Source organism: Geotrypetes seraphini, chromosome 3 (genome assembly GCF_902459505.1).
Source record: "Geotrypetes seraphini chromosome 3, aGeoSer1.1, whole genome shotgun sequence".
NCBI lineage: Eukaryota > Metazoa > Chordata > Amphibia > Gymnophiona > Dermophiidae > Geotrypetes > Geotrypetes seraphini.
In genome coordinates, this window is record NC_047086.1 from 266,703,952 (window position 1) to 266,731,517 (window position 27,566).

At 44.5% G+C, this 27,566-nt stretch overlaps 1 protein-coding gene across 7 annotated transcripts in view; it reads right to left on the reverse strand.

The window, feature by feature from the left end:
- ARID4B (AT-rich interaction domain 4B) overlaps positions 1–27,566 on the reverse strand; it is an 852,780-nt gene that overhangs the window by 669,887 nt on the left and 155,327 nt on the right. For all 7 annotated transcript variants that reach the window (XM_033937320.1, XM_033937318.1, XM_033937319.1 and 4 more), the window contains exon 6: positions 14,683–14,762. In XM_033937320.1, the coding sequence (XP_033793211.1) occupies positions 14,683–14,762 (80 nt within the window). The remainder of the gene's footprint in view (positions 1–14,682; positions 14,763–27,566) is intronic.

The window sequence follows — 27,566 nt, forward strand, 5'->3', positions numbered from 1 at the left end:
CTTGCTCCACTTGATTGGCAGTCTTCATGTTCTCACTGACGATCACCCCTAAGTCTCGTTCTGCTTCAGTTCTTGTTAGGATCTCGCCATTAAGGGTGTAGGTCTTGCATGGATTTTGGCTGCCCAGGTGCATGACTTTGCATTTTTTGGCATTGAAGCTGAGTTGCCAGGACCTAGACCAGCGCTCCAGTAGGAGTAGGTCGTGCATCATGTTGTCGGACATTGAATTTATGTCTGTTGTGCTTTTGCCCACTACATTGCTTAGTTTGGCGTCATCGGCAAATAATGTTATTTTACCTCGCAGCCCTTCTGCCAAGTCTCATAAAGATGTTGAATAGGATCAGGCCCTGGACCGAGCCCTGCGGCACTCCACTGATTACCTCCGTCATTTCGGAAGGGGTGCCGTTCACTACTACCCTCTGAAGCCTACCTCCAAGCCAATTCCAAACCCATTTTGTCAATGTGTCGCCCAATCCTATAGAACTCATCTTGCTCAGCAACCTGCGGTATGGTACGCTATCGAATGCTTTACTGAAGTCCAGGTATGCGATGTCCAGGGACTCCCCAACATCCAGCTTCCTCGTCACCCAGTCAAAGAAGCTGATCAGGTTGGATTGGCAGGATCCCTTAGTAAATCCATGTTGACGGGGATCCCATAGATTCTCCTCATTCAGGATCGTATCCAATTGGCGTTTGATTAGAGTTTCCATTAGTTTGCACACTATTGATGTGAGACTCACTGGTCTGTAGTTTTCTGTCTCCATCTTGGAGCCTTTCTTGTTGAGTGGAATGACGTTAGCCGTCTTCCAGTCCAACGGGACGTTACCCGTACTAAGGGAGAGATTGAACAGCGCGGATAGCGGTTCCGCCAAGACATCACACAACTCCCTGAGCACCCTGGGGTGTAGGTTGTGAGGCCCCATTGCCTTGTTAACCTTAAGCTTTGACAGCTCGCAGTAGACACCACTGGGTGTAAGCTCGAAATTACTAAACGGGTCAACTGCGTCAACCCTTCTCTGTAGCTGAGGGCCGAGTCCTGACGCCTCGCGGGTGAAGACTGAGCAGAAGTATTCATTTAACAGTTGGGCTTTTTCAGAGTCCGCCTCTACATAGTCTCCGTCTGGTTTCCTAAGACGTACTATCCTGCCTGAGTTCTTATTTCTGTCACTGATATACCTGAAGAAGGATTTATCTCCTTTCTGGATGTTCTTCGCTAGAGACTCCTCCATGCGGAATTTGGCCTCCCTAACTGCTGTTTTGATGGCTTTTGACTTGGCCAGATAAACTTCCCTAGAGTCCTGTTTCCCTGATTGTTTGTAAGAGATGAATGTTTTTTTCTTCTCCTTGATGAGGTCCAAAATCTCCGCAGAGAACCACTGTGGCTTATTGTTCCTTCGCCGTTTACTTACTGATTTAACATAGCGGTTTGTTGCTTCTTGTATGGTGGCTTTCAAAGTCGACCACATTTCTTCCACGTTATTGGTTTCTGCTTGGCTTTGTAGCACCTGGTGAACGAAGTCTCCCATTTCTTTGAAGTTTGTGTCCTTGAATTTGAGGACCTTGCTCAGTGTGGTATATTTAGTGAAACCTTTCCTGAGATTGAACCATACCATGTTGTGGTACTGGAGGCCAATGTGTCGCCCACCGAGACCTCTGTGACACTTTCTCCATTGGTAAGTATCAGGTCCAGTATTGCCTGATCCCTTGTTGGTTCCAACACCAGTTGCCTGAGTCTTGCTCCCTTCATAGAGTTTAATAGCCTCCTTCTGCTGCCGGAAGCAGAGGAAAGCGTGTCCCAATCCACATCAGGCATGTTGAAGTCACCTAACAATACTGTGTCCCCACGCAAGGTGATATTCTCTATATCTCCGATTAATTCCATATCTAGGTCATCCTGTTGTCTTGGGGGTCTGTATATTACGCCAAGATACAGGCATTTGTCCTTCCCTCTGGCCAAATTTACCAAAATGGATTCTCCAGTGTAGTGGACATCTGTGATTCTGGTGATCTTAATGTCATCTTTAGTATATAATGCTACACCTCCTCCCATTTTGCCCTCCCTGTTCCGGTGAAGCAAGTTGTAACCCGGTATGACCATGTCCCACCCGTGGGAATCCATGAGCCAGGTCTCAGATATCGCCGCCACATCCAGGTCGGCATTCCTCATTTCTGTTTCTAATTCCAGGATCTTGTTTCCCAGACTGTGGGCGTTTACGTACATAGCCCTCCATGTTGTATGTTTGTTATGTCTCAGTGGGGATGTTCCCGCTTGAGCTACTTGAACACCTTTAGCATTATTCGCATGTTTTGTACTTTCCCTAGACCCAGAGTTACAACGTGCACCTATCCTGGAGTCCCCAGACCCAGAACTACAGTGTGTTCCTATCCCAGACTCGGAAATGTGTGTACCCTGTGGGGGTATTCCCGCTTGGACTACTTGAACTCCTTTAGTACAATTTGCAATGTGTATTCTCTCGCTGGACCCAGAATTACAATGTGTACTCCCTCTAGACCCAGAATTACAAAGTGTACCCCCCTAGACCCAGAATTACAAAGTGTACTCCCCATAGACCCAGAATTACAATGTGACCCAGAATTATAATGTGAGCCAACCCCAGACTCAAAAGTGTGTATACTCTCCCCTGACCCAGATCGGTGTTTACTTACCTTAGTCTCAAAAATGTATTGGCAGCTTAGCTTGCCAGGTAGGTTGTTTGTGCCCATACCCTCCCCCAACTTACCTAGTTTAAAGCCCTTTGTAGTAGGCGGGCTAGACAGTGTCCAAGGACGTTCTTCCCTCTTCTGGTCAGGTGTAACCCATCTGGTCCCTGTAGTCCTTGCAATGCCTCTCCAAGGTGCAAGAACCCAAAGTTCATCTCCTTGCACCATCCCTGCAGCCAGTTGTTTGCCCTCTGGATGCAATCCTCCCTGGCACTGCCCTTGCCCCTTACTGGAAGGATCGAGGAAAAGACCACCTGCGCATCCATCCTCCTCAGCTTCTCACCCAGGGCTCTCTAATTCCAGAATCTTATTGCCCAAACTGTGGGCATTAACGTACATAGCCCTCCATACCTTATGTTTGCTATGTCTCTGTATAGATATTCCTGTTTGAGTTAATTGGACTCCTATAGTACTGTTTACAATGTGTGTACTTACCTCTGACTCAGAAATGCATTGTGTACTTACCTCGGACTCAGAAATTGATTGGCAACTTACCTCGCCAGGTTGGTTACTAGTGCCAGTACGTGAGTGGGTACCCGCCTCCAACTTACCTAGTTTAAAGCCCTACAAAGTAGGCAGGCTAGTCGGTGTCCAAAGACGTTCTTTCCCCTTCTGGTCAGATGGAGTCCGTCTGGTCCCTGTAGTCCTTGCAGCGCCTCTCCATGATTCAGGAATCTGAAGTTTATCTCCCTGCACCATCCGTGCATCCAGTCGTTTGTCCTCTGGTAACGATCCTCCCTGGCTCTTCCCTTGCCCCTCACTGGGAGGATCGAGGAGAAGACTACCTTATCACCCAGGGCTCCAAAGTCTTCAGATATGCTCTCCGGGGTGTTCCTGGCAGTGTCATTCGTTCCAACGTGGATGAGAAGCATGGGGAAGTGGTCATGGGGCTTGATTAGTCTGTCTAGGCAGGCGGTTACATCTTGGATCCTGGCTCCTGGAAGACAGAAAACCTCTCTTGATTGCATATCCGGTCTGCAAATTAGTCCCTCGGTGCCCCTCAGCAGGGAATCCCCAATGACTACCACTCTGCGCTTCTTTGGGGGAGCTGATCTGTTGTCCCCGGAACCGGAACCGTCTGCTGGACAACTTCCTGTAACTCATTGGCAGGTCCTTCCTGTAACAGCTGGAATCTGTTCCTAAAGGTGATTACTGGGGTCGATGTAAAAATGCCCTGTGTACGAGAGAAAGAGACAGAAGAAGAGGAAGGTCTTCTGCGTTTGCCTGTAGAGGAAGTTACCAGCTGCCAGGAGTCAGCGTCTCCAGCCTCTTCTTGTACCCCAATCGTTGGTTTCAAGGTTGCAGATTCGGACTGTTTGGACGTCCTGAGGATGGTCTTGTCTGGCTCCTGCTCGGTGATCTGGGACAGCTCCTGGATGACTCCGTTGATGAAGGCCTCGTCCTCTCGGATGCTTCTCAACTGCTTTACCTGCTCTCTCAGGCTCCTCAGCTCCTGCAAGATGTCTCCATCTAGCTGATCCATCTCTTCAGTTTGTGTGGCGACTGTAGTCATCTGCTTGGGGATGGCCTCGGTCTGTACAGAGACCACTGACCTCCGTCCTGGCTCTCCTTCCGTCTGTATGTTGACCATGGCCATCCCCTGGATCCCTTCAGTGACTGGGCTGCCGGTCTTGATTGTAGCCCTGTTGCTTCTAGTTCTTCCTGCCATTTTCAAATTAAATTTTTTTTTTTGGTTTAGTTTAGATATTTGTTAGTTAGTTATGTCTGTCTGTTCGTTAGTGAGTTAGAAAAGTCTGCCTGTCAGAGAGTTGAAAGTTTGAAGGATAGAGTAGTTAGTTAATTGTTAGTTGGCTAGAAAGGGCTGGCTGTTAAATAGTTTGAAAGTTAGAAGGAAAGGGTGCCTGTTAAATAACTTGAAAGTTTGAAGGATAGAGTGACTGGTAAGGTCTGCCTCTTTGTTAGTGTGAGAGGTCTGTCTGTCTGTTGGCTAGTTAGAAGTGTCTGCCTGGTTTGAAAGTTTAAAAGATAATCTAAAAGTTAAATAGCTAGGTGTATGTGCCTGGTGGTTGTACTCCGCCTTGTTATGTGTTGAATTCTTACCTTGGCGGTTATCCGGAGCCCTTCCTTGAGGCCCTTCGCAAAGGCACTCTTGCTAAGGCGAGTGCCTTTGCCACTCGCCTTGCGCTGAACGGCTGCGCGCCATTGGCTCTCCTCCTTTTAAGGAGGAGGAGCCCGGACGCTAGCTGCTGACGCGGTGAATTAACATTCCAAAGCAAACAATAGAAGGTGTGACAGGTTATAAGGAACAATGCTCTAGACCAGAGGTGTCAAAGTCCCTCCTCGAGGGCTGCAATTCTGCAAGATTTCTTTTGCTCATTTAAACTTTTGGAGTCGGATGACGGCGGCGACCTCGGGAGACCCTTGAGAAAGCACAGTTTATGTGCGAAACATGTCGGGTCTGGCTCCCCAGGTTTGGCTGAGATAAATACTATCCCTAAGTTTGATCACTATCAATAGGTACAATATAATAGTGGTATATTTAAGAGATGACCAGATCAAAATTATAACAACGAAGTTAAAAAATGCAAAAATAAAGTAAAAACACCTAAGTTGGTTAAACTCAGAAAAGACAGCCAATGATGAAGCACCACACAATGCTTCCCGCGATCTAAATAATTTTTGCGGTGGAGTGGTGGGGCTGAGGCGTCCTTTCTAACACTATATAGACACGAGCAATAAAATAATATCCAGCCCACTCAGGGTAATGCAGTTTCATTGACGTTTATAAGGCTGGATTAATATTATAAGATAAGTGGCCACTATAGTAGTTGAATTACATGTATGCCATGTATACATGCCTTTTATTATTATTAATTTATTTATATATTAGCCCTTTATAGGTGGCTTGTTTTAGGAATTTTTGTTTTTATTGGTTTGAGGGTACATAGGAACAGTTGATATCTTTAGTTCTATTCATATTGTTATGATATCTCAGTTGATGTATTTTGTTTTATTCAAACTGATGTTTTCTTCATTTTAATCCTTTATGTATTCCTCTATAATAATATGTAATTTGTATTAGGGCTATATGAAAATAATATCATAACAGTGGTTGTCTTTACACATATTCATTTGGATATACTGCTGATTTCATAAGTTATATGCTATATATTTCTGCATGTTGTTTGGTTATTGTCTACAGTCTTGATATATCTAGTTATAATTCTGGGTATAATGTGGGGCCTTATTTTGAGGGAATAACTGGAGATAATAAGAGTTGATAGGTTTGGTTTCATTCTTATTGATAAAAAAGGAGGAAAATAGAGAGATGAAAAAGAGAAAATAGAGGGAAAGGGGGAAAAAGAGGTTTATAGTTATTTTAATGGAATGGGAACTTGGAAGTTGTATCATATCAGTTGATGTGATATATATAGATATATATGTCTATATATATCTGACTGATTTTGTATTGGGTGCCTTCTCAATATATTAGTGAGTTATATTTTTAATTTTAATTTTGTTGGTGATGAGGTTGGATAAGAAAGGATAACACCATAACAAGTGAGGTTTTATATTATTCTGGTAATTTCATCTATGTATTCCTTTATAATGTTTATTTATTGGCTTAATCTGATAAAATATTGTATAATTTGCTGTACAGTTTGTATAAATTAAGACTTTAGGTATGATTACTCTAGGGAAAATGGGTAGGTCATTAACTATTTCTAGGCCTTGAAAGGGGTCTTTAGGCTATAGTAGGGAAGATTCAGGTTTGTGCGAGGAGGGGATCATGGGTCTGCCTATATGCATCCAAGTTGGCCATGAGTGGTTTCATTTGGTGGGGGAAGGGTGGGATTAGGGAAGGAGGGGGGGGGGTTTGGATACCTAGATGTGCATGAAGCAGTTATTTCTCAATTATGGTGGAAAATAGGAATTGGAATTTATCTTGTAGGTTTTTTTTAACTAAATCAAAATGACTATAAAACTTTTTTCTTTAAATGTTAACGATCTCAATCATCCTATAACAAGGAAGAAAATACTTACTTTCTTGAAACAACAAGCAGATTTTTTTTTTTTTTTGCAGGAGGCATATTTGTCAGCAGGAAAATCAACTAAATTGGAAGGAGGCTGGATCAAGCATTGTTTCTTTGCACCAGCGGTAGGAAAGAAGGCTGGTGTGGTAATTTTGGTTAATAAAAAGTTGTCTGCCAACTTTGATAATATACATGCTGATCCATTAGGGAGGTGGTTATATTTCACTACAACTTTAAGTGAGGAATCCTCGACACTTTTCAATCTTTATGCCCCAAATTCGAATCTGATTTCTTCAAAAATATTCAGCAGATTATTCTTGCTCAGTCTTTTCCAAACTTAATTCTTGCAAGAGACTTCAATGTTGTAGTGGATCCATATATAGACAAACAACCAGGTAGATATATGAAGTCTTTGGGAGTAGATGATTTAATGAGCACTTATGGATTAAAGGATATATGGAAGATTCTTTATCCTAAGGCTAGGGATTTTTGTTCCCAAGTGCATAACTCTTTTTCGCATACAGATTGTTTCTAAGTATCAAATCATATAATTCATCAGATTCTGGAAGCTAATATAGATACTATTGTTATAACAGATCATGCGGGTATTTGGATGAGTTTTCAATTTGATAAAGAATATTCTCAGACTCCTGTGTGGCGATTCAATAATTCATTGCTTGCTGATACTAATTTTGTTGAAGAAATGGAAATAAAAATAGCGGACTTTATCCAACTTAATTCATCTGAGGAGTTATCTTTGGAAATCATATGCGATGCTTTTAAAGCAACTATACGAGGTCAAATTATAGCCTATTCATCTCATGTGCGGAAGTCATTGATTACTGAATTTTCTAAATTGGAAGCTGTGATTTTGGATCTTAAAAGGAAGTTGATCTCTCAATGGAATCAAGTAACTCTGAATGCTCTGGTGGTAGCCAAATTCAAATATAATACCATTAGTAGTCAATTAGCAAGGAAGGATCTTTTCCTTTAGCAAGCAGTGTATTATGGAAACTCAAATAAGGCAGGAAGAGTGCTTGCAAATTATCTTAAGGCTAAAAAATGTAGGGAAAAGATTATGACTATTAGAGGTAATGGGGGGAATGTTTATACAAATCAGTCAGTGATTTTATCCCAATTTCTTGAATATTATAAAAGATTGTACTCCTCTGATACAGATTCTGGGAATAGAGACAAAACAGGAGAATTTTTACAATCAGTTCTTGGAACGAAACTTCCAAATCATATTAAAGAGTCTCTTGATGCACCTATATCTCTGTCTGAGCTCCAAACAGCACTGAAGTCTCTCAAAGTATCAGCTCCAGGTAGTGATGGATTTAAGACCTTTCAAAATACATTACTACCTCATTTTTTCAATTGTATAGAGAACAAATGGAAAAAGGGCATATTATTGGAACCATGTCAGAGGCACTTACATTCGCACTCCCTAAACTAAATAAAGATTCTTTACTGGTAACTAATTACAGGCCGATCTCATTAATAAATGTTGATGGTAAATTGCTAGTGAAAATATTAGCATTGAGACTAGCAAAAGCTCTCCCTTATATTGTTGGAATTCAACAAATGGGTTTTGTTGCTGGGAGACACTCAAATAATAACACCAGGTTGGCATTTCATATGCTGTATTTGAAAAAAAATATTTAGATGTTCCAACCTTCTCAGTATCGCTTGAAGCAGAGAAGGGCTTTGATCAAGTTGAATGGTCCTTCATGTATGGGATTGGTTTGGGTTAGGGACTGGATTTGTTCATATGATTAAAACTCTTTACAGTCACGGAACGGTTTCCTCTAGAAAGGGGTGTTCATCCAATGCAAAGAATACAAATCTGTACAGTGCAAAACGATGTCTTCCTAGACCAGGGGTGCACAACTTCGGCCCTCGAGGGCCAAATCCAGTCGGGTTTTCAGGATTTCCCCAGTAAATTTGCATGAGCTCTATTTGCCTGCACTGCTTCCATTGTATGCATATTGATCTCATACGTATTCATTTGGGAAATCTTGAAAACCTGGCCTGGCGAGGGCCGAAGTTGTGCACCCTTGTCCTAGATTGTTGCAATGGAGAACGTCAATGTCTCAATGAAGATCGATGATGAGTGAAAGTAGATCTTCGATGTGTTTTTGTAGAGTGACGCTGCCTCGATGTAGACCTTGAGCCTCAAGATGCTATACTCTGGCTGGGCCGGTACAGAGAAAGTCTGTGTTTGCATCGGTGTAGAACAGAACTTAAAAACATCACTGAGCTCCCTGTTAAGGAACTCCTTCAGCTGGTTACAGAAGATCTGCACCAATACCGTTGACTCAACAGCTGGTACCATCGGTACTGCAGGACACCAAGGAGTGGATGACCTCAATGAAAATTGAAGAAATACCCAGTTCAGACCCATGTGGAACCGGATTCCCAGATACTCCAAGTCCTAGGACGGCACGAGGCAACTCTTCTTCAGATTGATCACCCATTCGCGACATTCCAGCAAAGGCACCACTTGGCGAACAGCCAAGTGGCCCTGCGCCCACAAGGGAGCTCTGATCAGACAGTTGTTGAGGTACGGTTGCACGAGAACACCCAGAGATCACAGATAGGCAGCCACCAACACCATGATCTTAGTAAAAGATCTGGGCGCCGATGCCAAAACAAAAAGGGAGTGCCACGAACTGGAAATGCCTCCCGAGAACATGAAACCTCAGGAATCTCCAATGACCTGGGAATATCAGGATGTGGAGATACACTTCCGTGAGATCCAAGGAAGCAAAAAACTCCCCGGGTGCCACCACTGCTATGATAGAATGCACCTTTTCCATCCGGAAACGCGGAACTCGTTAGAATGCGTTCACTGCTTTCAGGTCCAGAATTGGTCTACAATCGTCAGAGTCTTTCATTGGCACGATGAAGTAAATCGAGTATCTACCAGAACCCAAGTCATCCCTTGGGACTGGCTGTATGGCTGCCAGATCCAGTAACCAGCACACCGTAGCGCACACCTTGCTGGCCCTGTCCAGATTTCCCTCGGGAGAGGAAAGAAGTCCCACGGCAGCGGAAGAACTGCAGTCGAAGACCGTCCCTGAGTACCTCTAGGACCCACTGGTCCGAGGTTATCTTTAGCCATTCTGGAAGGAAGGCCGAAAGCTGTCCCCCAATTCGTTGGGGCCTTGCCAGATACCTGGTGTCATAATTTTCACTTGGAAGGAACAGGTCAAGAATTGGAAGGCTGTTGGCACACTGCACCTTCAAATCGAGGTCTGTAGGACACTTCGAAATGCTGTCCTGCTACAGGGGGTCCAGCGTACTGTGAGGTTCTCTGGAAGAGACAAAAATTCGGCCATTCCCTCACCCTGGTCGGACGAGGTCTACAGTCAGGAAGCGCCTTAGGCTTACGGTCCTGCACACTTGCCATCAGGTCATCCAAATCCTGGCCAAACAAGAGCAAACCTTTAAAAGGCAATTTGCTCAGTGTAGCCTTGGATGAAGAATCACCAGACCACTGATGAATCCATAACATTCTTCTATCAGAAACTGAATAAGCTCCCAGCTTAGCAAAAACTTTCAAAATATCATAGATTGCGTCTGCCAAACAATTCACTCCAGAAACCAGGAAGTCGAGATCCCGAAGGACAACCTCCTCAGTATCATGATGAAGTTTAGTATGACAGGCCCGGGCCACAAAGGAAGTGGCCACTGCAGCTCGCACTCCCGTAGCAGCAAAATTTTTTTTTTAAAAATGCTTTATGACAAAATCTAATCTTTGGTCCTGGACATTCTTCAGGACAATCCCTCCATCTGAGGGCAAAGAGGTATGTTTAGTGACCTGAACCACTGCCGAATCCACCCTCAGCGGGACTAGGTGCTTGGAAAATTCTGATGCCATGGTATACAATTTAGCCATGGCCCTAGCACACTCCAGGGGACCCTCCAGGGACTCCCAAACCTCCAAGAGCATTTCCGCCAGATCCACGTGATTCGGGAATGCAGCGGAAAGTGGGGGCTTAGAACTCATCATGGAACACTCCACCTGAATCGTTGAGTCTGAATCAAGTTTCAATGTCCACAGGGATTCAGAGATAATATCAGGAAGGCGACTGGACTTAAAGAGCCTGCACACCATCTGATCCACTCCCAGATCGCAAAAATCAGTTTTCTGGGAATTCCCGAGATCCACTAGGCTAGCCACGTCAGCGGAGCCCACCAAAGAGCTGTGCGACAGCAATGGCTTAGAAATTGATGCAGACACCAAGTCAATAGCGGGAAGTTGCCGCTGGCTTTCAGGCGGACCAGCAAAGGAGCAGATTGACATGCTGGAATCCAAAGCCTGAACAGATTGCCGCATTGGAGTCAGAGAGGGAGTCACAGGCATAGCCTGCTTTCTCATGAAAGCCTAATACATCATATCCACAAATTCCGACGGAAAATAGTCCCTGGCGGCCAGAGCCAATCTTCTGGACTCAGATTTGGAATGTTTTGAAGACTTATGAGACTTTTTCATGAAAGCGCCCTCCTCACCCTATTTTGGTGTCCCGGACGCTGGATGAAAGCAGTGCTTCTCCAGAGGAGGATAGTGCAGAATCCACGCACGGCTCACGCCCCTCGCAGGCTGTGGTGCACGGAATACATAGCTGCGAAACCGCAAGCCATCCTCCGTTTTTATGGCATGAGTCCATGCCATCCTGTCCTGAGGTGGCCATCTGTGAAGTTTGGAGCAAAAAAAGAAACTTCTAAGTCCAAAAAATATAGTTTTTAAAACTTTAAAGAAAATCCAAGATGGCCACCACGGGTTCTAATTTTGACTGAAAAACGCCTGTTAAAAACACAGGAAAACACGAAAAATGGCTATTTTTGGATTTTACAGGTAGGGAACCAGGGCATGCAGGGAAACCACCCAAAACCCCTATTTCAGCACCCCCCAAAATCAGCAAATTCTGTGACTCACAGACACCACAGAGGCATGAGCTGCAATGAAAGTCTATGGCAGCCTACAATACACAGTATAAGCAAGGAGATCAGTACCTCAGGAGCTGATTAAACTGGATTTTTCAGGTCTTCTGACCGCCTCACCTTCCCTGTCACCACAGATCATGACCACCAGGACCCCTCAGAGAAATTAGGGAAGACACACAATCCAGTTCCAATCATGGCGTACCTCCACGGAACCGCAGCACCCTGCACTCTACCCCTTTGTGGACGAACCAGGGGCAAGATGGCTCCCGATCCTAGAGTCCCGATCCAATCTGCAGGCTGTCCAGAGGGCTTACTGCAGGTTAAGCTTACAGAGAACCCTCCAGAAGCAGACAAAATTTAAGATGTCTGCGATTTCCCGCCGAAGGATCACTCACACAGAGTTGATCCACAGCACATGGGCAAACCCACAAATAAAAATAAAAAAAAGACTAGGAATTGAAAACAAATCACGAGCAGAACAGACTGATTTCAACCATTCACAGAAGCTGCAAGATCAAAACTGAGCATGACAGGAAGCTCCCGGGCAAGTAGCTCAAAGGGGAGGGAACACGTTTTAGTAACCCTGCAGCAGAAGCTATCAGACATACAAGAACTCATGAGTTCAGCCTCCAGAGGGGATGGTACAAGAACAACAAGAAAAACCATTGGCATCTGCTCTTGGCTGGAATCAAGGGACTCGATGCAGTGGAGACCTGAGACGCTAGCTGGCAAAATGGTACCAGGTTCCATGGATGATGTCACCTGCCTGCTTGTCCTAGGATAATATCGCTTACAAAAATGTTAAAAAGAACAGACCCAAGAACTGAACTATCAGAGCGATCTCCATTGACTACTACTCTCTTGTTGCCTTCCAATCAATCAGTTCCTGACCCAGTCTGTCACTTTGGGGCCTATCCCAAGGGCACTCAATTTATTTATTAGACACCTGTGTGGAAAACTGTCAAAGGTTTTGCTAAAATCTAAATATACATCTAGCGCTCTCCCTCTTTCCAATTCTAAATTGATCAGATTTGTCTGACAAGATCCGTTTATGTTTATTAAAATCTTTATAGACCGCCTATACAGCCAAAAAGTATCAAAGCGGTTTACATCATAACTTAATTACATTTCTGAAAAGAACTCCAATAAACAAAAAAGGAAAGAAATTGACATTTAGAAAACATATCATATTATAATTCTAAAACATTTTATCATAATACTAAAATTAAAATTATAAATTAAATGAACCCACATTGCCTCGGGTCCTGTAATCCAATGGATTCCAGAAACTTCAATATTTTCTGTTTTAAAAGTGTTTCCATTAATTTATTTACCACAGAAGTCAGTCTTACCGGCCTGTACATGAGCTATTATCTATGAAAAGATTCTCAGTAGCTTTGAGATAGTGAAGTATTAAATGGAGATTTCTTAAACTCTGGACACCATTTATGGACACCATTACTGTCAGAGTGCATTCTATAATTTTGAATGACTTAAATATATAACTTCAAGATGTATTTTTATTTAGTTTTGCTTCTGGCTAATATTTAGGTTTTAAAATGGGAAGAGAGATGAAGAAGGGGGATCTTAAACTGTGATTCAATATGCCTACAACACCTGTTTAAATATTGTTTTCTACGTTGTTGCATATTATATCAAGTTCTGAGCAGGTTATTGTATTTCCTGTTTTACTGTATTATTTTTAAAAACCACAAATTTCTTAAACAATAGTTCTTATTTGAGTCAACAAATTTTTTGATCTTATCCAATTTTCATTATGACAAAAAAATGATATTTTTTACTTCCAGTTCACAAGAACTAATGACCTGAAAATTTCATTCTGATTATTATTTTAATTAATGAAATATCTTTGGACCTGGGATTAGCCATGAGGCTCAACCACGCTGTGTGGCTACAGCCAGCAGAGCATGGAACTAGGCCAGGCACAGAAGCATCATCAAGATCTATCACCTGCTGAAGGTAGAGGAAAACCACTGTATTGTTCTAGGGAGCACCAAATCTTATGCCGGTGATGTCACTGGCAAAATTCAGTTTCCTCTACCGCCACCAGCTGGTAGAAAGGGATAACATCCGTTTGTGCGGAATGGCAGAGCTGACACTAAGAAAATTATTCTGAATACTGCCAATGACTGTTTACAGAAATTTAAGAGGAGATTTTCCACTATAGTAGCATGTGTAACATACACAGTCGAGTCACATTATTATGACCAATGCCTACCTCTGACGTCAGGGACACACAACCCATGAACGAATGCATTTGTCGTGCACAGACTTCATGGGTATATAAGGTACAATTGTCAGTAAGTTACCAATATAGCAACTGTGGCTGTCATGGGGAAAAAGTATGATTTATCAGACATTGAAAAAGGCATGATCATCAGCTACCAGACAAACGGCGGCAGAATATTATGGGCATCTCTCCATCCTTGCCGATCAAGTACACCCATACATGTTGACGGTCTTCCCTATGGCTGATGAGATCTTTCAAACACATACCACCAGAATTGTTTGCAAGTGATTCATAGAGCATGACCAAGACTTCTAGCTACTTCCCTGGCTCCTGACTTTAACCCAATCAAGCACATTTGAGACTACCTCGATCGACACTGGATCCACCACAATGCACCCATCAAACAGTCAGACGCACTACAGTCTTCGTGGCTTCATGTACTCTAGCAACCATCTGGCATCTTACTGAGTCACTCCCACGGCATCTGGCTGCCATCTGTGCAGCCAGAGGTGGTTATTCTGGATATTAGCAGGTTTCTCGAGGAGGGAGGGTTCTTGAATGGGCAGACTTGATGGCCCATTTCTGCCGTCATACTCTATGTTTCTATGTGGTCATAATAATGCAACTCAACCATGCATATGGTTAACAAGTGTCAACTCTTGCAAAAAACACAATTAATTAAATAGTTGTTTGAAAAGGCAAAAGGCTATTTCTTGCTGTAAGCAGCAAGATTAGGGCACAAAAAATACATAAATGATTACTTACTTCACTTTCAGCAAAATGCTTTCCTCCCTTTAGGCAGAGCGAAGATCTTCTAAGAGTCTTCTCATCACCATCATCAAAAACTTTTATAAAAAAAAAAAAAAAGCAATTTCTTAAAGGATTAAAATAAGTTAAATACCATTATCATGTGGCACATTACTACTACTAATAATAATAATCATTTCTACAGAGCTATTAGACATACACATTGCTGTACATCAAAACACAGAAGAGACAGTCCCTGCTCAAAAGAGCTTACAATCTAATCAAGACAGTCACACTGGACAAGAAGGTGCATCAATACACTGTGTTCATGTGGGGGAATAACGGAGGGAATGATAAGACAGATATTGATGCTTAGAAGGTGGGCTGGAGTTTGGAACTGAAAGTATCTTCAAAGAAGTGGTGCTTTGAGTCTGGATTTGAATATTGCCAGAGACAGAGCCTGCGTATCGAGTCAGGCAGTTTGTTCCAGGCATGCAGTGCAGCAAGGTAGAAAGGACAGAGTCTGGAGTTGGCTACAGAAGTGAAGGGTGGAGTGCCCGGGGCAGAGTATACAGAGAGAAGAGATACTAAGGAGCTGTGGAGAAAATACACTAGTACATCAGTAAGATGAGTTTGAACTGTATGCAGAAATGGACAGGAAGACAATGAAGTGACTTGAGAAAAGGGGTAATGTGGGCACAGCGACACTGATAGAATATGAGGTGTACAGCAGAGTTCTGAACAGACAGAAGGGGAGAGAGATGGTTTAGCACAGTGTTTCTCAACTGAGCCCTGGAGTACCCCCTTGCCAGTCAGGTTTTCAGGATATCCACAATGAATATGCATGAAACATTTGCAGCATATCGATAAGTAGGTGGTGATTTACCGTGTCGAAAGCTGCAGATAGATCAAGAAAGATGAGGATGAAGTAGAGGCCTTTGGATTTGGAATAGGTCATTGGAAACATTCTTAAGGAAAGTTTCTGTAGAATGAAGAGGGTAAAAGCCCGATTGATGCAGGTCAAGGATAGCTTGAGATGAAAAGTCAAGACAACAGAGGTGAACAGCATGTTTAAATAGCTTGGATAAGAATGGGAGGAGTGAGACAGGACGATAGTTGGAAGGGCAGGTAGAGCCAAGTGAGGGTTTTTGATGAGTGGTGTAACAGCAGCAGGGAGGCAAACAGGATAACAAAAAATGAAATGTAATATTCAGGTGTACCTGAAGAAACAAGCCTCCATTCTGACCTTTTGTGCATCAGAAAAACCTTATCAGTCTACTTTTAAAGATGAATATAAGTTTACAAAACAATCAACAAATTTTATAATTAGTTATTTATTGGAATGTTATTTCTACATTAAATATGTGCTGTATTGTTTGTATTTATTTCTTAATCCATTTTTTCTTTTCGATTTGATTATTGCTTTCTTATTTGTGACTGTTTAGGAGTGCAAGCTTATAAAAGCAAAAAAAAAGTCAACCAATCAAACCTTAATATACATCATAAATAAAAGCTGCTGCTGTTGTTTTTGGTTTTTTTTTTAATACTGATGTTAATTATTAAGTTGCTTACCAGCCTCTTTGCTCCTGCTTGAGCTTTTTCTACCTGTGCTTACTTAAAACTGATTCCATAGTTTTCCTATTTTACCATCACTAGTGCCAAATTCGAGCCAGAACAGTTTAAGCTCCATCTCTTGGTGACATCAGAGAGGACTATCAGGGCTTCAAGAATTTGGTACTAATGGAATAGCACAGTTACTTACCATAACAGTTGTTATCCAGGGAAGCAGGCAGCTATTCTCACATATGGGTGATGTCATCCATGGAGCCCAGATGGTGGACAGCCTCGCAAGCAGACTTGCTTGTAGAAATGTAGAAGTTTCGAGTCAGCCACAACGCGCATGCGCAAGTGCCTTCCCGCCCAGCGCAGGACGAGTCTCCTCAGTTCAGACAGCTAGCAGAGAAGCCAACCAGGGGAGGTGGGTGGGTTGTGAGAATAGCTGCCTGCTGTCCCTGGATAACAATTGTTACAGTAAGTAACTGTGCTTTATTCCAGGACAAGCAGGCATCCTATTCTCACATATGGGTGACCTCCAAGCTAATCAGAATGGGATGGTGGGACTGTTGGCAACTTAGGAGAATAAATTTTGTAATACTCTCTGGACAAAAATGGCCATCCCATCTGGAGAAAACATCTAGACAATAGTGAAAAGTGAAAGTATGAACCGAGGACCAAGTAGCAGCTTTGCAAATCTCAATATGTGTAGATCTGAGGAAAGCTACTGAAGCTACCATTGCTCTGACTTTGTGGGCTGTGACTCGACCCTGTAGATGTAGTTCAGCCTGGGCATAGCAGAGAGAGATACAAGCAGCCATCCAGTTGGAGATGGTACGCTTAGAGATTGGATGTCCCAACTTGTTTGTATCGAAGGAGACAAAAAGTTGAGGAGCAGTTCTGTGTGGTTTTGTGCGGTCCAAGTAGAAGGCCAAAGAACGTTTACAGTCTAGAGTATGAAGAGCTGATTCTCCAGGATGAGAATGAGGCTTTGGAAAAAACTCTGGAAGTATAATAGATTGGTTGAGATGAAATTCTGAAACCACTTTAGGTAAGAATTTAGGATGAGTATGGAGGACCACCTTGTCATTATGGAAAACTGTGAAGGCTGGATCAGCAACTAATGCTTGCAGCTCACTTACTCATCAAGCAGATGTGAGGGCAATGAGAGACACCACTTTCCAAGTGAGATACTTCAGATGAGCCATAAACATTGGTTCAAATGGAAGCATCATCAATTGAGCAAGAATAGCATTGAGATCCCTAACCACTGGAGGCAGTTTGAGAGGAGGTTTAACATTGAAAAGTCCTTTCATAAATCTGGAAACCACCGGATGAGCAGAGAGGGGTTTTCTTTCAATAGGCTGATGGAAAGCAGCAATTGTACTGAGATGAACTCAGATCGATGTAGACTTGAGGCCAGAGGTGGATAAGTGCAAAAGATAATCTAGAACAGAAGATAAGGAGGAATCTTGAGGCTCCGTATCATGAGAGATGCACCACGTAGAAAATCTAGTCCATTTTTGGTTGTAGCATTGTCTAGTGGCAGGCTTTCTAGAAGCCTTCAAAATGTCTCTTACAGGTTGAGAAAACAAGAGGAGTTATGTTGAGAGGTACCAAGCTATCAAGTGCAGAGACTGCAGGTTGGGATGAAGTAGAGATCCCTGACTCTGTGTAAGCAGAGACAGAAAAACTGGTAGAAGGTATGGTTCCCTGCTGCTGAGTTGAAGTAGAAGGGAGTATCAAGGTTGTCTCGGCCACCGAGGAGCTATCAGAATCATGGTGGCATGATCGTTCTTCAACTTGACAAGAATCTTGAGAATGAGAGGGAATGGAGGGAATGCATACAGAAAGAGATTTGTCCATTCCAGTAGAAAAGCATTTGCCTTGAGGTATCCTGGAGCAGAACTGAGGCAGTTTGTGGTTGTGGGGAGATGCAAAAACATCTATCTGAGGAGTTCCCCACAGAAAAAATGTGATGAAGAGGCGAGGAATTGAGTGTCCATTTGTGAGGTTACAGAAAACGACTCAATTTGTCTGCCAAACAGTTTTTCGCCCCTTGGATGTAAACAGCTTTCAGGAAGGTGTTGTGGAGTATTGTCCAGTCCCAAACCTTCAGAGCTTATTGACAAAGGGAGAGAGACCCCGTTCCTCCCTGTTTGTTGACATAGTACATGGCGACTTGGTTGTCCATCCGAATGAGGACTACCTGATCATGAAGAAGGTGTTGAAAAGTTTTGAGAGCATTGAAGATCGTTCTAAGTTCCAACAGATTGATGTGACACTGACGATCCGTACTGGTCCAGTGACCTTGAGTACGGAGACCATAGAGATGAGCCCCCCAAGCGTAGGTCGAGGAATCTGTCTCGAGGACCTTCTGATGAAGGGGGCGTTTGAAACAGTAAACCTCTGGAGAGATTGGAAGATAGCATCCACCAGCAGAGAGACTGTCTCAACAGGAGTGACTGTAATGTGTCGAGACAGTGGTTCACAAGCCTACGTCCACTGAGGAATTCTGAGGTGAAGTCTGGCAAAAGGAGTCATGTGTACTATGCAGGCCATGTGACCCAGGAGCACCATCATGTGTCTCGCTGAGATGGAAGAGCAGGAAGACACTGCCTCACAGAGTTGAAGAAGAGCATCCAGACGTTGTTGAAGAAGGAAAGCTCTGAGTTGAATAGTGTCCAGAACAGCTCCGATGAACTGTAGATTCTGAGAGGGCTGAAGTTGGGATTTGGGAAAGTTGATTTCGAATCCCAAGCTTTGGAGGAACCACATAGTCCATTGGGTCGCTACAATAACCCCCTGAGATGCTGAAACTTTGATAAGCCAGTCGCCAGGTAGGGAAACACCTGAAGATCATGGTTCCTGAGAGCTGCTGCTTAGAGAATGACACGGGGAAAAAATCTGTCCCCGTCACTGCCCCGTCCCCGGCCCACCATCCTCTGCACTGTCCCGTCACCGCCGTTCCCTTCACCGCCCAGTCACCGTCACCGCCATCCCTTTCACCGCCCCGTCACCGCCACTGCCATCCCATTCACCGCCCCGTCACCATCCCCGCAGCATCCATATAAGCCTTAGTACTGTAATATTTAGCTTATTCCTTTCTTATAAATCAAAGTTCCTGCTGCTGAACTAGAGAAAGAGATGTTCAGCTGGCAGGGCTTTGTTTATAAATTTTTATCAACACAACTAATATACTACTTTATCCTAAAGCAAAAAATAAATAAATAAATATAATTTTTTTTTTCTACCTTTTTTGTCTGGTTTCTGCTTTCCACATCTTCTCATTCAATTCCTTCCATCCACTGTGTGTCTTCTCTCTGCGTCTTCCATTTGCTGTTACTGTGCCTCTCCCTTCACCACACCCCCCCCCAATTGGTCTAGCACCCATCTTCTTCCCTCCGCTCCCCCATAGTCTGGCATCTGTCTTCTTCCCTTCCAGCATCTTTTCCCCACTCTGTCTTCCACATTTCCCTTCAAGGTCTGTTCCTCTCCACCCTCCTTCAATGTCTGTTCTATTCCTTTCTACCACCACCCTTCCCTCCCTCCTTTACCATCTGTTCCTTTCTACCACCCTTCAGCTCCTCTCACATGGCCTATCTATCTACCTTCCTCCCACTTATTTTCGTGGCACATTACAATGTAATTTGTGCAAGCCACTGGAGCCTGCAAACTCGGTCCCTGTCCCATCCCCACAAACCATCTCGCTTCTGTGCTCCTATTTTCCCCATTTCTAATATCTCCCCTATATATCTGCCATTGCCCCCCCCTGTGTCCATATACCATCCCCATGGCATGTCCCCTTTATGTCTCTGTCCCTATGCCCCCTTTATGTCTCTGTCCCTATGCCCCATGTACATAATTTTCCCTCTTTCTGTTACCTTCCTGTGTCCAGATTTCTCCTATCTTCCTCTTCCATACCAGTGTGTCTCTTCTTTTCAACCCCATCTAGATTCTTTCCCTCTTTCTTCCCCCCCCCTGCTTCCAGCATCTGGCTCACCTGCCTGTCCTCCCCTTTCTTTCCTGCTGTGGGTTTTTCTTTCCCTCTTCATCCCCTTGGCCCAGAATCATTTTCCCTTTCACTCTCTCCTTCCAGTGTGAGCCGGGAACACGCGCAGTCCCCGCAGCCCCCACCCGCACGCCCGATCGATCGCAGCGTTAAGCCAGCTCCCTCCCTTCACCTCACCTTAGTTTGCAGGCTTTCTTTTTCAGCGACCTGCACGCTTTCAAAGAGCCGCGCTCGCACGGCTGCTCAATGTTCAATCTTCTGCTCTGTTGCAACTTCCTGTTTCCGGTTGCATCAGACCTGATAAGAACATAAGAAGTTGCCTCCGCTGAGGCAGACCAGAGGTCCATCTTGCCCAGCGGTCCGCTCCCGCGGCAGCCCATCAGGCCCACTGCCTGAGCAGTGGTCCCTGACTAGCTCTACAACCTATCTCTACTCTTATTCCTATAACTTACCTCTACTCTTATCCCTATAACCCATCTCTACACCTATCTGTACCCCTCAATCCCTTTTTCCTCTAGGAACCTATCCAAACCTTCTTTGAATCCCTGTACAGTGCTCCTGTCCCCCACAGCCTCTGGAAGCACATTCCATGTATCCACCACCCTCTGGGTGAAAAAGAACTTCCTAGCGTCTGTTCTAAACCTGTCCCCTTTCAATTTCCCCGAGTGCCCTCTTGTACTTGTGCTTCCCCTTAGTTTGAAAATTCTGTCCCTGTCCACTTTCTCTATGCCTTTCAGGATCTTGAAGGTTTCTATCATGTCTCCCCTAAGTCTCCGCTTCTCCAGGGAGAACAGTCCTAACTGTTTTAATCTGTCAGTATATGAGAGATTTTCCATACCCTTTATCAGCTTAGTTGCTCTTCTCTGGACTCCCTCAAGTACCGCCATGTCCTTCTTGAGGTACGGCGACCAGTACTGGACACAGTATTCCAGATGCGGCCGCACCATTGCGCAATACAGTGGTGATTGATAGTCCCCAAAGGTTGGATGTAATTGTCTCCCATCGATGGAAAAAAAAGATGGAGACGACCGCCTATGGGAGGAAGGGAGGACAGAGGCAGAACAATGGAGGTTATGCTCTGTTTTAAACAGTCAAAAAGACTGCACAGCCTTAGGTACAGCAGAAGGCTGAGGTTTCTGTTGCTGCTGTTGTTTCTTGGGAGGTGCTCGAGAGTAATGAGCCACCCTGGAAGTATAACGCCTCAGGGCGTGAAGATTTTGAAGGAGCTAGCTTTGGCTTTGGAGGCAAAGGACTTCTCATGTTCAAACAATTTCTTAGTGGCCGCCTCTATGGATTCATCAAAGAGATCATTGCCTGTACAAGGAATGTTGGCCAGACGGTCCTGAAGATTACGATCCATATCGATGGTGCGAAGCCAGGCCAAGCGGCGCATCGCCACCGAGAAAGTAGTGGCCTAGCACAGTTCGAAGGCATCATAAGATGACTGTAGAAGATGCAATCTGAGTTGTGACAGAGTAGCAGTGAATTCTTGGAACTCAAAATGTCTATGTGAATCCAGGTTCTTCAGAAAACCTGGAAGAATATCAATAAGGAACTTGAGATAAGTGATGAAGACAAAATTGTAGTTGAGGACTCTGGAGGACATCATAGAATTCTGATAAAGACGACGTCCAAACTTGTCCATGGTCGTACTGTCTCTTCCAGGAGGAACTGCGGCATAGACCCTGGAAGGATGGGATCTTTTCAAAGAGGACTCCGCAAGGAGGGATTGATGAGATAATTGTGAATTTTCAAAGCTCTTGCAAAGGAGAGTTCTATACCTTGAGTCCAAGCCTGGAACAGCAGGAATGGCATAAGGAGTCTCCAGACAGCGTGTAAAAGTGAGACAAAAGCCAGTTAAGAGGAAGCTTTAGAGAGACTGCAGAAGGTTAAGGCAGATGCATTTCCTTGAGATATTCCTTAGAGTACTTAGAACCAGCATCTAATTTAATGTCCAGGTCATCGCCATCTGACGAAGGAAAGAGGAGAAAGACAGCTGATCAGCCGAGGCCCTGCCTCGAGCAGAAAACGAAGGAGACGCCTCTCTGAAGAAAAGGCAATCCAAAGAATATTGAGACTTGGAGGAGGCAATGGAAGCAGCTGAGTCCTCGTGATCTGGAAGCAGTGACCTCGATCGAGGAGTTGGAGGCCTCGAAGAGCTAAGTCTCGAATGAGGCCTGGACAAAGAAAGCTGTTCTTTGGAAGAAGACCTGCACCTCGATGGATGCCGCGAAGAAGGCCTCGATCGATGACGAGAGTGATGCCTGGAAGCAGATCTTGAATAGGATCGAGGAGACTTCTCCCTACGAATGGAAACAGGCAAAGCTGAAGGAGAATGAATAGGGCTAGAAGCCATAGATCTAAACTCAGTGGTTTGGATCGAGGAATCTCAAAGCACTCCCAAAAACTCTACTCCTTGTATGCAGTGTGAGAATTCCTGTCGAGACACTCGCAAAGAATCTACTCCTTGCCTCGAGTGTGGAGATTCCCATCGAGATACTCGCAAAGACTCTGCTCCTTGCATTGTGTGTGTAACTTCAGCACGAGGCACAGACAGGGACTCAACTTCGTGGGAGACTGCTGATTGCCCAGGCTGGATTGCTGGAAGCGGAGTCAAGGCAGAACCATATTTGCTCAATAATTGAACAAATTGCTGCTACAACAGGGTCTGGAGAGAAGCCTGCAATTGTGGATCCGAGTCTGAAATTGGACCACATGTAGAGGCTATAAGCTCCAAGGCGGCAGTGGAAACGTGCTTGGACTTGGAGGTCTTGGGTAGCTTGAGGATCACCGCTGGAACCTTCTGCTTAGGTATCTGACCTGAGGGAAGCTCAGGGGAAGATACAGCAGGTTTACTCGAGGTCAGAGACGTCCCAAACGAGAAAGGTCGGATGAGACTCGAGGTCGGATTTGTGGAAGCAGGAGGACCCTCGGTGGAAGATGGGACCGAGGCAGCGCTCAAGGTTGAGGGTGTCACTGAAGAGTCCATCCCGAAGAGCTTCTCCACTAAAATACGATGACGTTTAAAGGCTCGAGGTTAAAGAGTAGCACAGCGCTCGCACGACTTAGGTATATGGTCAGGCCCGAGGCACTTAAGGAACCAACGGTGTGGGTCAGTGAGGGAAATCGCACACTGGCACTGGCTACACTTCTTGAAGCCCATTGCTGGCCAGGACATAGGAGGGAAAATAGTCGCTGCAAAGTCGAAGCCCGCGGCCTGCCCTGCCAGTCGAACAAAGAAAATTTAAAGTCTATTTAAAAAAAAAAAAAAAAAAAGAAAGTAACACAGCGATTCGTGAAGAAAAACGAACACAAACTGCGGTGCGAGAAGGCACGAAGCAACAAAGTTTACCGCAGAGTGTCAAAGACGGACTTCTCAGCTCCGCGGAAAACTGAGAACTGAGGAGACTCGCCCTGCACTGGGCGGGAAGGCACTCACACATGCGCGGTGTGGCTGACTCAAAACTTCTACGTTTAAGAACATAAGTACCTCTGCTGGGTCAGACCAGAGGTCCATTGTGCCAAGCAGTCCGCTCGCGCGGCAGCCCAACAGGTCCAGGACCTGTGCAGTAGTCTTCTATCTATACCCCTCTATCCCCTTTTCCTTCAGAAAATTGTCCAATCCCTTCTTGAACCCTAATACCGTACTCTGTCCTATCACGCGCTCTGGAAGCGCATTCCAGGTGTCCACCACCTGTTGGGTGAAGAAAAACTTCCTAGCATTGGTTTTGAATCTGTACCCTTTCAACTTTTCCGAATGCCCTTTCGTTCTTGTAGTTTTCGAAAGTTTGAAGAATCTGTCCCTCTCCACTTTCTCTATGCCCTTCATGATCTTGTAAGTTTCTATCATATCCTCTCTAATTCTCCTCTTCTCCAGGGAAAAGAGCCCCAGTTTCTCCACTCTCTCAGTGTATGAAAGGGTTTTCATACCTTTTATCAGTCGCGTCGCTCTTCTCTGAACCCTCTCAAGTATTGCCATATCCTTCTTAAGGTATGGTGACCAATATTGGACGCGGTACTCCAGATGCAGATGCACCATCGCCCGATACCCCGGCAGGATAACTTCTTTCTTTCTAGTTGTAATACCCTTCTTGATTATACCTAGCATTCTATTCACTCTCTTAGCAGCCGCTGCGCACTGTGCCATTGGCTTCATTGTTTTGTCCACAATTTTCCCCAAGTCCCTTTCTTGGGTACTCTCACTCAATAACATCCCCCCCCCCCCCATCGTATAGCTGTACCTCGGGTTTCTGCTTCCTACATGCAATACTTTACATTTCTCTACATTGAACTTCATCTGCCATCTCGTCGCCCACTCCCCTAGATTGTTCAGGTCCCTTTGTAATTCTTCACAGTCCTCTTTAGTCCAAGCACCACTAAATAATTTTGTGTCGTCTGCAAATTTTATTATTTTGCACTTCATCCCTGTTTCTAAATCATTTATAAATATATTGAATAGCAGCGGTCCGAGCACCGACCCCTGCAGAACACCACTCGTGACCCTCCTCCAGTCCGAATAGTAGCCCTTCACTCCTACCCTCTGCTTCCTTCCCGCCAACCAATTCCTGATCCATCTGTGTACGTCTCCTTCGATCCCATGGTTCTTCAGTTTCCGAAGTAGGCATTCATGGGGTACCTTGTCAAAGGCTTTTTGGAAATCTAAATATACAATGTCTATGGGGTCCCCTTTGTCCATCCGTGTGTTAATTCTTTCGAAGAAGTGCAGTAAGTTCGTTAGGCACGATCTCCCCTTGCAGAAGACATGTTGGCTTGTGATTAGAAGTTTATTTCTTTCAAAATGCTCATCGATGCTGTCTTTTATCAGAGCTTCCGCCATTTTCCCTGGAACCGAGGTCAGACTCACCGGTCTGTAGTTCCCCAGGTCACCTCCGTGGATGATGTCATCCATATGTGAGAATAAGCGATCTTCTTGTCCTTGAAATGGAAGCAGTTCAGTGGCGTACCTAGGGTATGTGGCACTCAGGGCTCATCATTTTTTGACACCCCCCCCCCCCCCATCTATATGAAAAATATGATTTTTAGTAAAAATCCACATATCACACAACAAGAGTGTACCTAGGAAAAGGCAGCATCTTAAACACTGCAGTGAGCAATAGAACACCAACATATACATTGTAAAACTAAACAAGCCAGATCCCGCACAGTCAATTGATCCTGTAGTCAATGCCAACTGAAAAACTATGTTCTTTTCATACACACAGAACAGAGATACACCCTCGCCCAATATGGAATAATCACAAACTAAAAATAGAAATATGTAGACAAAAGTTAAACTGAACCTCCAAGAAACCAGACCCTGGATACAATGCAACATCACAAAAACAGTAACACATGTCCTCTAGTACAGTGCAAAATATAAAGACAGTAGATGTAAATTTGAAAAAACTGATACATAACAATCACCACTTTACAAATTAACAAATAAAAATAAAACAAATAATGAGAAATAAAAAAAAACATTTTATTGGACTAATCCCCATAAGCTCGGTCTCCATACCCGCAAACCACCCGATTCCATCCACACAAGCCTAAAGTATAAAAAGAAACAATATTCTGTACAATTGTCAATTTATAAATCAGCGTCTTCTCCCCACTCTCTCTTCCCCATTTCCCTTCAGTGTCCTCAGCCCACTCTCTCTCCACTTTCCTTCAGCGCACGCACATAAAAACAAGCAAGTAATTTATATCATTTTCATTCTATTCATTCATAGAAATTAAAGTCTAAATAATGCCAGTCACATAACAAAACATGATTTTACAAAAATAATTCCCTGCACAGTCAAGCCTGCAAGGATTACTAGATGTCTTTCAGCAGCTCCCCTCCCTCCCCCTTATCTTTATGGCCAAGTCAAAATGATCTACCAACAATAAAATTTTAAAAACACAAAGCACGCTGTACACAGAGAAAATGTTAATTATCATTTATATTCCGCGGGTTTTCAAAGAGGTCAAGGGAGATGACTTTATGCAATGTCACCTCAGTAACAACTATACAAAAATAGACAAATATTCCCCCTCCCTTTGTACTAAAACGCGATAGCGGTTTTTAGCACAGGGAGCTGCGCTGAATGCCCCACGCTTCTCTCAACGCTCATAGGCTCCCTGTGCTAAAAAATGCTATTGCGGTTTAGTAAAAGGGGGCCACAGTGTAAAATATAGACAGCATATATAAATTCTCAAAGCAGACACATTTTGATCACTAAATTGAAAATAAAATCATTTTTCCTACCTTTGGTAATTTCATCAGTCTCTGGTTGCACTTTATTCTTCTGACTGTGCATCCAATATTTCTTCCCTTCTTTCAGCCTCCTGTATGCTTCCTCTCCTCCAGACCTCATTCCCTCCCCAAACTTTTTCTTTGTTTCACCCTACCCCTTCTTTCTTTTTCTCTCTCTCCATACCCCCTTTCTTTCTGTATGTCTGGTTTTTCTCTCTCTCTCCGTGCCCCATTTCTTTCTTTGTTTCACCCTGCCCCCTTGCTTTCTTTCTGGCTCCCTGTCCCCCCCTTTCTTTATTTCTCCCTGCCCTCCCCTATGCCACCACCATTGGGAAAATGCTGCCACCACCACTGGGGAATAGGCTGACACTGCCGCCATCGGGAACAGGTCGGCGCCAAGTTCACCCTGCTTCTCTTCCCCGCGGGGCCGACCAACTCTCGCCACCCGACGTCAATTCTAATGTCGGAGAGGACGTTCTAGGCCAGCCAGGCAGCGATTGGCTGGCCCAGAACGTCCTCTCCGACGTCAGAATTGACGCGGGTGGCGAGAGTTGATAGGCCCCACAGGGAAAAGCAGGGAGAACTCGGTGCCGGCCTGTTCCCGATGGCGGCAGTGGCACTCAAGTGGCAAAAGAGCCGCAGTTTGCCGGCCTAGGGAGAACACTGGAGGGTGGCCAGCTGTGCACCCCCTTGGGACATAAACCTGGGGCGGACCTCCCCCCCCCCCCACCTTGGTATGCCACTATCTGTACCTCACTCCCTCCCTATGACCAAAAATTCTCCTTTCTTCTATTCCCCGTGTACACAACCATCTCTTTCCCTCCCTTCCTCTCTCCCAAGTCCATGCTTTCTGTGTCCAAAAACACATTCCCTCCCCCACCTCAGCATCTCTTTCCCTCCCTTCTTCTCTCTCAAGTCCATGCCTTCTGTGTCCAAAAACCCATTCCATCCCCCACCTCAGCATCTCTTTCCCTCCCTTCCTCTCTCCCAAGTTCATGCCTTGTGTCCAAAACGCACTCCCTCCCCCCTTTTGTGTTCCGCGTTTGCCTCCCAACCCATCTTTGCAACTCTCTCAGCAAAACGGAGCTCGAGTCGCGA